This window comes from Monopterus albus, unplaced genomic scaffold, assembly GCF_001952655.1.
Source record: "Monopterus albus unplaced genomic scaffold, M_albus_1.0 scaffold17.1, whole genome shotgun sequence".
NCBI classification, from domain to species: Eukaryota; Metazoa; Chordata; class Actinopteri; order Synbranchiformes; family Synbranchidae; genus Monopterus; species Monopterus albus.
In genome coordinates this window covers 393,064-405,782 of record NW_018127897.1, presented here as the reverse complement: position 1 = coordinate 405,782, position 12,719 = coordinate 393,064, and the positions used below count along the sequence as shown (strand labels likewise).

The 12,719-nt window shown below is 40.4% G+C and overlaps 1 protein-coding gene across 5 annotated transcripts in view; it reads right to left on the bottom strand.

Annotated features, from left to right (window-relative positions):
* unc13c (unc-13 homolog C (C. elegans)) overlaps positions 1-12,719 on the bottom strand; it is a 122,708-nt gene that overhangs the window by 50,566 nt on the left and 59,423 nt on the right. For all 5 annotated transcript variants that reach the window (XM_020592372.1, XM_020592375.1, XM_020592373.1 and 2 more), the window contains 2 exons: positions 8,275-8,364; positions 7,052-7,180 (listed from right to left, as the gene is read on the bottom strand). In XM_020592372.1, coding sequence (XP_020448028.1) covers positions 7,052-7,180; positions 8,275-8,364 — 219 coding nt within the window. The remainder of the gene's footprint in view (positions 1-7,051; positions 7,181-8,274; positions 8,365-12,719) is intronic.

The following is a 12,719-nucleotide window of genomic DNA, read 5'->3' as shown; positions in this document are numbered from 1 at the left end:
ACTACAGTATCATAAAAAGTCTGAAGGAGTACTCCGCGCACACCAAAGGACCTCAGTCTCCTCAACAAGTTTGCTTTTAATTATTATTTGATATAAAAAGTGTGCAGAATCTAGTTACAAAAAAGCACAATTGCAGCCTCCGTATTCACGATATTTTGGCTTTAATTTTGCATAGTGGAGAGAAGTGGTGATGCCATGTTTATCGTATACTACACATGTTAATGGTTTGTACAGATTGAGACCTTTTTTTTTTTTGCATAGCTGATGTCCAATGGGGTATTCATTTAAACTGTATTTTCAAAGCAATCTAACACCTCTAAAGGCAGGAAGGTGAGGGAGGCACCCATAGTAGAGCCGGTAGTTAGTGATAGTAACTGACACAGAAAATGGAATAAAAGCACTTTGCCAGCTTTGATTTCACAACAACACTTTCTTCTTGCCGTTCAGTAGACATGCATTCTTGCCACAAAAGGGGCTGACATGCAGCTTGCTCCATGAGCAACTTATATTTATTTATATCATTGATAGTTAAAACACACACACACACAGCTGCTGCTGACATTTCCTCAGCCAACTATAACAGCACAAAGTGCTTTTGCTTTTCAACATTCAGATAGCCGCCGTCGTCAGAGATGAAAGCAGTGTGACTAGACCAGAACCCATCAAGAGACCAGATGAGATCCAGCAGGAGATAGGCCAGAGTGAGCCCTTCACACAGGACACAAAGAGGAGAAAAGCCTCAGTTCCACTTTGAAATATCTGCAGAACAAAATGACTTTTGAATAATATAGTTTCCTTTAGCTTCGGGAGCTTGAGTTTTATCACACCATATTGTCAACCCTACCTCACTGGGATGAAAACACAAAACAGAAGGCTTGCTATGTGAAGAGACATCCATCTTAAATGAAACAGAATTCAGATGATGTGCTCTTTAAAGTGATGAGAAAGAAACTGTTAAGAGATGTAAGAGCAGAGGGCTTCTGTGTTTGGGATGCAGTGCGCCAATCAATTAAGTGGACAAGATGCAAATGATTATTCTTATAGAGTGGCAACTTGATAGCGACATAGATTTCAGACAATTAGGTTAATTACTTCATTTAATTTACAATAGCTTGCTGCAGACAGTGCAGTGCCATCGTGGGTAACCAACAGAGACGGAGGACAGGCAGTGATGAAGACATGATCACATCCCATTTGATCTAAATCTCTGTGGACATCTATGAACACAGTGCATGATGGGTACATTTTTACACATCCTCTACATCTTTGTTACATTTTACTTTGACTCTTCAAATAATTAAGAAGTGTTAAATACACCAATTAACATACCAGGGACACTGTCTGCCCACAGTAATACATGCCGTTTTCAGAACTCCCTCCCATATTTTCCATTTTTGTCAAATAGGTCTTGTATTGTGATCGCTGATGTCTGTTTCTGCCAGTTGGAAACTGGGGACGTCATTTTACTGTGCCAAAGACAAAAATAGCAACATCTTGCTGCATCCATAAAAATTAATATCAGAAAACTATTGACTGGACTGAAAGTTGGCAGAACAGATACATCACACTGTTTGCATTGCACAGGGCGAAACAAAAAACAGAATACATAAAACAAAATGGCAATTTAGTCTCATCATCAGGCAACATAAGGATGACCCCCTTACTTTACCTCTAGTGCCATCAGCAGGCTGACATTTTTGGTTCAGGTTCAGTGTGAAATGTTTCAACTGTTGCATGAATTGCAGTCTCATTGGCGACTTGTTCCCGTTTCGCAATATTTGTATAGGTTTCTAAAGTTTAAATGAAACTTATAATTATGGTAGCTTTAGCAATCTATTAAAATCCATAACAACGTTCTCAACTAAGAATGGATTTACGGAAACTGTCAAATAGCCTGTTCCAGCAAAAATTGTTGTGATTTTACAAGAAAGACAAGTTAATTGCAGATGTCAACAGGTTTCCTAGCTAAAAGATAATGAAGGTTTAGATGATAATGATATCTCCACATCTCCAGCAGCTCAGTTGAATACACTAGGGGCTAAAATTGGTCATTTGAATCTTATTGGGATTGACAGAACAAAAATTGATCCACCCGAGTCTCAGGCGGTGAGCATTAACACTGGCACATATAGTCTACTGCAGTGTAATGCAAATGCACACCTACACCGTGCCACCTCAGTGGACAAATGCTAACACTTTCGGTACATATCGATCTTCTTGTGACACTGGATTTAACCTCTAGAGTCCTGAGCTTTGGAAACCCAAGCTGTGCGGTCCTCATATGAGGACGCAGGGACTCTAGAGGTTAATATGCGTTCAACATGTCAACAAGCACGAGGGAGGCAGGCCTCCTCTTGGCTCTCTCACTGTGATTTGATGAATGTTTGGCCTTAAAGTTAGAGGAGGAAATCCTGCAGAGGATTTTCAGAGACACACAATACAATAGCACCACTGAGCCCACATTAAAATTACATTTTTCACTTGATGTGTTTCATATAGATGGATTGATCCCACTTTTTCCTCTCATGATAGTGACTCTGATACCAAAGGCTCAGGGTTTTGTTCAAATGCCAGAACTTTTGTTTTTCTTTTCCAGTTTAAAATCACTATAGGCTGTGGAGCTAAGGTAACATCAGTCTGTACTTCTGTCCTGTAAATGACGACAATGTGCTTTTCATTTTATATTTTTTAAAATGGTACTGGACTAATAAAATGGCACTATCTTTTAAATTACACTGACTAATAAACTGTATGTATCTAATTATGATCAGTCATGTCCGGTCTATAATTCATGGGGTAAAATGTGTCACACTTTGTTATGTCAGAGTCTTTTATTTTTACCTTGTTTGCTCTAATCAATCAGCAGGAGCATTCAGCAGAGTTAAGTTAAGCTAAGTTAATGTGAATCTACTTTATTCTATTTACATTATGTAATTTGACTGCTTCACTTCAAGCCTCATGTATTTCATTGGTTTATGCTTGTTTGTTTTTCTCATACTTTTCTCACTGCATCCAACAGTAAACTTTAAAATTTCAGAATATAAATTAGAATCAGCTTTAATTACCAAGTATGTTGAGCATACTGTACATGTAATTCTTCACCGGCACAGAGGCTCTCAATGTGTTTCAGGCTACAGACAACAGACAAAAAAAATAGTGCAAGCAAAGGTAGGGGAAGCGTGGGAGAAGGAGGAGGAGAGGCAGTATTCATAAACATTATATACATATATACACACTGAGCGATCAGACTGGTGCGTGTAACGGTACTATTTACAATTATTGCAGTTTGGTGGTTGCCAAGTCCTGTTGTTTCAGTCATACAGGTAGTTAAGTGTTCATCAGAGAGATGACACGGGGGCAAGAAACTCTCCTTGTGCCTGGTTGTCTTGGTGCACAGTGACCTCTAACACCATCCAGAGTGGAGGAGTTCAAACAGTTTGTGTCCAGGGTGTGAGGGATCTGCTGAAATCTTCTCTGTCCTCCTTTTGACCTGTGAAGTGTACAGGTTCTCCATGGAGGGCAGGCTGGAAGAAGAAGGGTGTAGTGATAGATGTAGCAATCCCAGTGGACTTCAGGCTCCTCCTGAAGTCCACTGCTACACCACAGGGCTAGCTATTCAACTTCTTGTCTATAGGCCAACTCATCACCTTCTCAGATGAGACTGATGAACATTGTGTCATCTGCAAACCTGATGAGTCTAACAGAGTCCTCTGAGGTGCAGTTGTTGGTGTAGAGTGAAAACAGCAGAGGGGAGAACACACATCCCTGGAGGGCACCTGTGCTGATAGTCCATGTGCTGGATATGGTTTCCCAAGCCTCACCTGCTGCTTCCTGTCTGTCAGAAAGCTAGTAATCCACTGACAGGTGGAGGCAGGCACAGTGAGCTGGGTCAGTTTGGAGTGGAGGACGTCCGGGATGATGGTGTTCAACGCCAAGCTGACGTCCACAAAGAGGGCCCGTGCATAAGTCCCTGGAGAGGCGAGGTGTTGCAGGATGTAATGCAGTGCCATGTTAACTGCATCATCCACTGACCTGTTTGCCCGGTAGGCAAACTGCAGGGGGTCCAGCAGGGGGTCAATGATGTCCTTCAGGTGGGCCGACACCAGTCTTTCAAAGGACTTCATGACTACAGATGTCAGGGTGACAGGTCTGTAGTCATTCAGTCCACTGATGGAGGGTTTCTTGGGGACCGGGATGATGGTGGAGCATTTGAAGCAGGAGGGGACTTTGCAAAGCTTCAGTGATATGTAGAATACCTGTGTGAAGATGGGATTTAGTTGTACAGCACAGGCTTTCAGGCAGGAGGGGGTCACACTCTCTGGGCCTCATGCCTTCTTGATCTTTTGTTTTTTAAAGAGGCTCCGTACAGCCTCTCCACAGATCGTCAGAGGTGGGGGGCTGGGGCGAAGGGAGGTGATGACATGCTAGGGATATATTCTTTCATGAGGAAGTAGTGTAGTGTCATATATTCATGTAAGTTTAGGCAAATTCTACATGCTGGAACTTGTGTTTTCTGTTCATACATTATCTATCCAGACACTTGAAATCCAAAAAATGCCTACATAGCTAAAATGGTGATGGCTGCTGTTATACTGCTCCTCACTGCAGACTTGTTCCTTCTTAAGTCCTCCTTCATGCAATGTGCATGAAGGAATGTGCATGCAATTTACAGCAGGCACAGTGTGCAGTTTTATTGTGACATATATGTCCTATTGATTTCTGATTTAATTCATGTTTTCTCCCATTTTCAGACATCAGTACAAAACCCACTAAGGCTCAAAGGGAAAGCATGATGTCAGTGTTATGGCAGATTGTTCCCTTGAGTTTCTGACAAATTAAGTAGGAGTGGTCCTGAAATAATAACAGTATTTCATATTAGTGATTTTTGTGGACTTCTAGAAATTAAAGGCAGATTTTCAGCTATGCTCCTACGTGAATTTAATAAAGCTACATTGCCAAACTTAAAAAGTTTTCTTTTTACAATGATACAGGTAGTAGGCTAGTCATAAAGATTCATTTTAACATAATTTATTTATCATTTAGTTTGTGTTGCCCATCTGCCTGACTAATTACCAAATAAAACTGCCTGTTTGTAGACTAAATGTGACATGCATAAATCTGCAGAGCACTTATGCTGTGAGTTGCTCTCACTCAAGTTCTTCACACATTGTGTTTACTCATCAAATCAAGATTTAAAAATGTTGGAAATATCACAGAAGAACCTTTACAATAACAATAAACAGACATGCCTAGATTTTATTACACCACTTGCCTACTCTGTGTGGGTTATTCATAAAAATATTCTTGTGAGAAATTGTCTATATCATAATGTTGTATTTTTGAGTGTTTGTTTGCTCTGAGTGGGCCAGTAGTGGGTTGGGTTATGGCTTTCAAGCCCAGGGAAGCCATAACATTAACAACCATAATGAAAGAAACTAAAAAAACACTAAAGCTGAACAGATGGTTGACAAATCCCATACTCAACCAAAACAGGGGCAAATACATTTCTAAGACTTCCATTTGCATTAATGTGCAGCAGCATAGTGATGCAGTGGTTAGCAGTACTGCCTCACAGCAAGAAGATTCTGGGTTTGAGCCTCGGCATGCGTTCTTTTCAGGTACTCTGGCTTCCTCCCACCGTCCAAAGACATGCAGCTTACGCTGATTGGTGACTCTAAATTTCCTGTAGGAGTGAGTGTGTGTGTGGTTGTCTGACTCTGTCAGCCCTTTGATAGTCTGATGACCTGTCCAAGGTGTAACCCACCTCTTGCCCATTGCCAGCTGGGATTGGCTCCACCCCCATCCCCCGTGACCCTCTTCATGATGAGTAGTATGCATAATGGCTGGATTAATATTCAGTTTTTTTGACATTTGTTGTAGGATGTACAAATGATGGTAACGTCAGACACAAATCAGATGAGCAATAAGCACCAGCACACAGCTTTGAACAACTAGCAACATACATCTTCAGGACAAGACAACAGTAAAAGTAAAAACTCTCAGAGCAGAGCTTGCCTCTGTGTCCGTATCTGATTGCTGTTGTGTCTTGGAGCACGGCAGAAGAGGAAGTGACTGGGTCAAGGATCTGACTGACCAGCAGGCCAAGAAACTGTTGTACACAGTCAACATTGTGAGAGCCAAGTAACTGCATACATTTGTGGAGCCCAGAAGAAGAAACATACAGTCCTGTTTATCCCAAGTACAAATCAGAAAAATTTTTCCCAAAGGTCACTTTTGTGGTTTTTGGTAGATATTATCATGGCCAATTTATATACAAGTAGGTCATTTTTCTGGTATTTGCTTTTAATAAATTATTTGATTATAGAAAAAGGGGTATATTTCAGTTGATTGGACAGCTTTGATTGGCGGTCTGATGCTGTCACTGTCTGGTAACTACTGCACAGAATTTGGCTGGAAAAAGCAAGATGGCACCTGCCGCATTAATGATATTTTGGCTTCAGTTTCGCATAGTGGAGGGAAGTAGCAACACCATGTCCATCATATGTCAGTGGGGACACCTCACAGCAATACTGTCTTCACATTCTTGGTCAGCCTACTGTATGCTTAAGCTGAACTGTGTTTGTGAATGGGTTGACAGATACACGACAAGTAACTTCTAGTGAGGAATCACTAACAGGTTTTTTTATTGTGGGGTGTTAGTAGTGCCATGCCTTGAACAAAGCACACTGTAATGGTGCGGGTGTTTATCAACTGCACCTCACAGCAAGGTAATGTTGAAGTGTGCTGGTCACAAACCACAGCAAAAGTCTGTCACCTGCAGCCATATTCATCCCTGCAGTATTTTAAACTGATCCACTGACCATACTACCCAGCTGGACCAGTACAGCTTGGCAGAGAACAGAAAGACTCTGTAAGTGCTGAAGTCGCACATTGTTTAGTGTGTGCCTCGCATCTGCACAATGTAATGTGAGGAATACAGAGCTCTCAAGAGTTAGATGTTGTAGAGACTTTATGTTTACCTGTGCAGCAGAAGTCAGACTTTCAAAATCTGATAAGAAGTAACAATCATCCAAATATGAAAGCGGTTTACCTGGTCGAGGAGCTGGTTGTATAGCTCGTGACAGTTATCAAAAATGTATTTGTATGTGGAGTCCAAACACGCCTTCACGCAGTCCTTTACCACCATACTGGCTCTTGGTGGACTCTGGAGCTCTTGTACCTACACAGATACAAATATACCTGCATCATTAAAATGTATGCTTTCAAGAAGAGGTATTCACTCAGCTCTTATAGCAGTCTGCATGATATAGCAATCATTTAAAACTATATGGTCTTAGAAACCCAAATGACAGTTACTTTATCTTAAATGCATTTCTATTTACACTACTATTCAATATTTGAGCAATAATGTAATATCCTATAGCATGTTTGAAATATTAATACATACGTATGACCTCCCTGCAGAAAAACAAAGCAAGCTACTTACATCCTTTAATATCTATCATAACTGACACATAGCCAGACTGCCATTGAGGCACATTTGCAGTACTGTATTGTACAACAACAGAGTAGTGCCTGTGTATGAGCGCTGGTGTCTATACGCAGTAAAACACAGTAAAGTTGAACATGGTAGGGCACAGAGTGAAAGCTCTGGTAACCTAAAGTGACAGTTTTCATTCCTTTGCTCACAGCTGCCATCTTAGCTATGTCTCAGTGCTCCAGAGCACCCCCCCCCCCCCCCACCCCCCGCCACATTTTTTTTAGCCAAGCTTTTCATGCAGTGGGAGACAAGCTGACATACTGCTGGGGGTGAGGGAGGGAGGGAGAAGCAACAAGACAGAGCTGGAAGTATTTGAAACATTTATTTTAGGATGCAGGTCAACACACATTAAATAGATAATGTCACCTACTCAGCCTGCTGTCAAGAAACTGTGCAACAATAAAGCGTTTGGCTTTGAGTGGTGTTGAGAGGAACAGGTTATCAGGAATTATGAGTTTGAATTTATTTATCTAAAAGAAAGATGTCCAAAATAAGCCAGGGTTTATGTTTTAATTGAATATTGGGAGATTTTATACAGTAGCTGTGACCAGTGTCTATAAGTCAAGGTCACAGGATTCAGTGACAAAAGGCAACGAGTGACATACATGTATATTTTAGAGATCTACACATTACTTTTGTGCTCCATCGTCAGTTATTACAATGGATATGTTTCTTCAATCTCTCTTAAATCAAGTGCCATAATCCCCCACTGCCATTCTCTCTCTCTCTCTCTCACACACACACACACACACACACACACACACACAAGCTACCTTCATCCTGAAGAAGGTGATACTGGTCAGCAGATCAACAGTGGACTTCAGATCTTGGAGACGCTCTGGGTTCCCTGCAGGGAAGTTATCCTGGAGTAAGAGAGACAAATAGGAAAAATAACATGTTGAAAACAGCCTTTTCACATCACACAACCCCCCTACCAATCACATTGCTTAGGCAAAAACACTTAAACTGAGCAACGTCCAGCAATCATAATAAAATGAATGTCTACGTAATCGTTTAGTGAACAAAAGAGGTCTCTGCTGATGAAAACCTCCCTTTCAGGGCCATGAAGTTATCAAGCAGTGCAGAACAGTGTGACAGTGAGAATATAAAGCCCTGGCAAGCCTGAGAAAAGGCAGCACTGCCCAATACATTATTCTACTTCTCTTACTCTCTGAATGCACAAATAATATTGTTTGTTTTCTTATTTCTCCTTTGTCTTGTCAATAAATCCACTCAGGAAATTCAGACAAATCTTTACAGGAGCCTGTAGACTGAACAGCACAGTGCAGGAAAGATCTATCAAAGATGGCTGATTAGCAAAAGCAAAACTTGTCTGTTGTCTTTTGCATGTGAGCAGCAAATACAGATAAATAAAAACTGACAAGTAAAAACAAAAAAATGAGTGGTCTCTTTCAGGATGACAGTGCCCTCATCCACAGGGCATGAGGGATCACTGAATGGTTAGATGAATATGAAAATGGTGTCAATCATATGCTGTGGCCTTCACAGCCACCAGATCTCAACCCAGTTGAACACCTATGGGAGATTTTGGAGCAACATGTTAGATAGCATCTCCACTACCATCATAAAAACACCAAATGAAGGAAAATCTTTTGGAAGAATGGTGTTCATCCTTTCAGTAGAATTCAGAGACTTGTAGAGTCAATGCCAAGGTGCAGTGAAGCTGAAGATGTATATGGTGGCCATACTGAGATACTTGCTTTTTACTTTGCCACCCATCTGTAGGTTTTCAGTGAGCTGATAAATGATTCAAGATGACAGGTATTCAAAGAGGAAGCAAAAAATACAGTTTTCACGAATTACTGCTTAAACCAAATTGGAAACTGGTCTTGTGGTTCACCAGCAAAGTTTTTCCAATAAAGATAAAGTAAATAGCCTCCAGTCAAATAAGCTTAGAAGAAATACTGCGCTCACAAATGTGGACGACTATTTCTATATTTGCCTGTTTGGGCGGGGGGGGGGGTTTGGAATGGTTTTGCATCACTGCCTTTAATATGAACAACATAGTTGTTCAAGTATTTCATCATTTGTTTTCTAGCTGAGAGACTATATTCATTTTAAATTTTAAAATGTGATTTATGAAGCACAAGCTTCCCGTCTCATCCAGACCCCAGCAGACTCCTTTTAATATAAATCCACTGCCACTTTTTCCCACTTTTTTCCACTGTACTGCCACATTGTCTCATTCACAGATTGGAGCACATAAGGAACATCAGTCACTCCCCATTTCTCTCTCTGCTGACATTTCTCTTCAGCCACAAGAAGAAACCATCTTTCCATTTGAAACATGTACTGGATGCAGCTGTAACCTTGAATGCTGTGATCTGTACAGCTCCTAAAATCACTGTGTTGTTACACTTATTACAACTGTTCAAAGTGTGTTTCCTCAACTGCAGCTGTATGTTATTATTTATTTTTATTATTATCACTTTTTCCTCCTCTGTCACTGCTATCAGATGTACTTTCTACTGTGTTGTCCAACTGATTAAATAAAGTGTTCAAAAAAGTGTCTGAACTGCAACTGTTATAACAAAACCAATTAAGACCCATTTTGTTGCTAAAAAAGTTATTCTGAAAAATAAAGGTAGCTAATCCAGTGAGACCCCTGAAGTAATGTCAAACCAATGTTCTTTCTAGCTTTTCCAACAGAGGTATTAGCACCTTTACTAGAAGAAGAAAACTACGCCAGAAAGAGCTGAAATTACACACAGGAATTTTGCAGCTTTCACTACTGCCAGTCTTCCTTTCAGTGATAGCAGGGGTCTGATCAACAGTTTGATTTAAAATTAAATGATTCATTCAAAAGGCAAACACAATAAAATCTTATATTTTACACTTTTATGTAGAAAATGCTTCACAGTGTGGTGTTCTAAATTTGTTAATTAGTAGATTCTCTAATCTAGCTGGCAATTATGGTGATTGAAGTCAAGTAAAGTCAAGTATTCATGACGCTCATAACATTTACTGCAAAGGAAGTGGGTTCCTCACAGAAAAAAAAGTCTAATTACAAAACATCATGATCTCAGCTACCAATCTAATTTGATATTTGATAGTCTGTTTTGATTGTAGGCATCATGGTGGATCGGTGGTTAGCACAGTCACCGCACAGCATGAAGGTTCCGGGCCTTCTGTGTGGAGTTTGCATGTTCTCCCAGTGCCTGGGTGGGCTTCCTCCCATAGTCCAAAGACATGCAGGCTGGGTTGATTGTATGTAGGTGTGAGTGGCTGTCTGCCTCTATGTGTGAGCCCTGTGATATACTAGCAACCTGTCCAGGATGGACCCTCCCTCTCACCCAGTGTAGTAGGCTGTGATTGGCTCCGACATGAACACACACCAGAAGATCAAAAACTCCAACTTCATCAGCAGAAAAACAAAGGAAAGACAGAAATTTGTTGACCATAAGCAGACAAGCATACGAAAACAGAAAAGACTCCATCTCTGACCCAAATGTAGAACCAGTATCTGAGAGGAGATGAGGAGTGAGTGATGCTGATGAGCTTTTAGATTTTTGTCTTTATACTAGACTAGACTGAATATAGTTTTTGGACTAGTGCCTACACTGAGTGCAAAACACCAAAATAGCTCCTTTCCATAAAAGGAAAATATTTCACCTGACTCCTTTTCTATTGAAACAGTACAGGAATATATGCACTTTAATGTATTTTTACTATGACTTTATCATTTTGCCATGTGTGATGATCAGTGCTGGAAGAAGTACTTAGATCCCTTACTTAAGTAAAATTGGTAATGCAGCAGTGTAAAAATACTCCATTACAAGTGAAAGTCCTGCATTCAAAATGTTGCTTTATGGTGTAAATTATAGTGTACACTTAATGGATATACATTTTCAATATTTTTATTTTTGATTCCCCTTCTTGTGTTGTTTCACCTGGGGTGAGGTTTAAGAAGATATAATGCAACCTGATGTAACATTGGCAAGTAATCTTCTGAAACTAAAGCATATTGCTTAAGTCATTACCTTAAGTTTTAAGTTTGTTTTTTGTATATACATGTATGTATTTAGCAATGAGTATTAAAGTTTCCCTTGTTATTTCAGAATAACCTCACACACTTGTGACTGTGAGTTTTGTGGCCATTCAGTAACTTAACATTTCTTTCTTTCTTTCTCTGTTGAAATGTGATACTAGTTTGTCTCCTGTGTTGGGCTTTTCACAGGAGTCAGCTCAGGATTATGTAGGTTTTGCTCTGCAAAGAACAAGACTACCCCAGATACTTGCAACAGAGCAGATGCAGCTTTGTTCTCTAAACATTTCTTCTTCCGGAAACTAGAAAATGATGTTTGTTTGACATGTGAGAAACACAGAGACTAGCTGAATGTTTATACTGCACTAAAGAAAACCTTGTGGCAATAACTCCAATTTTTTTCATCTGATGCTTTAGTGACTCTATTACTAAAAGTGCAGTATTACTGAACATGATCCAATCCTGCTCTAAAGAGCTGCAAGCACACTGCGCTTGAAAACAACTTAACTCTTTATGTTCTTTTTACTGGAATCTTTCACACCACAGAGTATTTCTACATTGTGGTATTGTTACTTTTGCTTAATGAAACAATCTGAGTACCTCTTCCACCACTGTTTATTTGTAGCAGAGATGTATATGTTGCTTGTGTAAAAACATGATTGTTCCAAATTTTTAAAATTGTTTTGCAAAATCCAAAATGTGTTAGGTTGTACCCTGCACTCCCCTGCCGTATCACAGCTGTTAAAGTTTAAAAGGAACAAACACATACATAGCGACATGCAGAGTGGAAACTGCCCCTCATTATAGGGAAATCCATTCAGGGAGGGGCAGGAGCAGCCAGATCTAAATCTTATTACTGTCCAGTAGTGGCAAGCTGGCTCTGAGGGACATCTTTAGTGAGAGAGTGAGAGAACGAGCGTGTGTGTGTGTGTGTGTGTGTGTGTGTGTGTGTGTGTGTGTGTGGACCACTGGTCTTCAGCAGGCTTGACAAGCAAGCAGCAAGGTACTGCTGACAGGTGAAGCCAGTGTGATATTCTGTGGCTGCTCTCAGTAAATGTGTCATCGCCAGAGAGCCAGGCCATCTGAAAATAAAAATGGCCACCTCTCCTTCCCTTAACCCTATGCCTCCTTCTGCGGTGTCCACCCACCATGCTTCCTGCATTCTTTATATCTGTTTCTTCTCTCTTCTCCTCCCAAATTCATCTCTTTCCC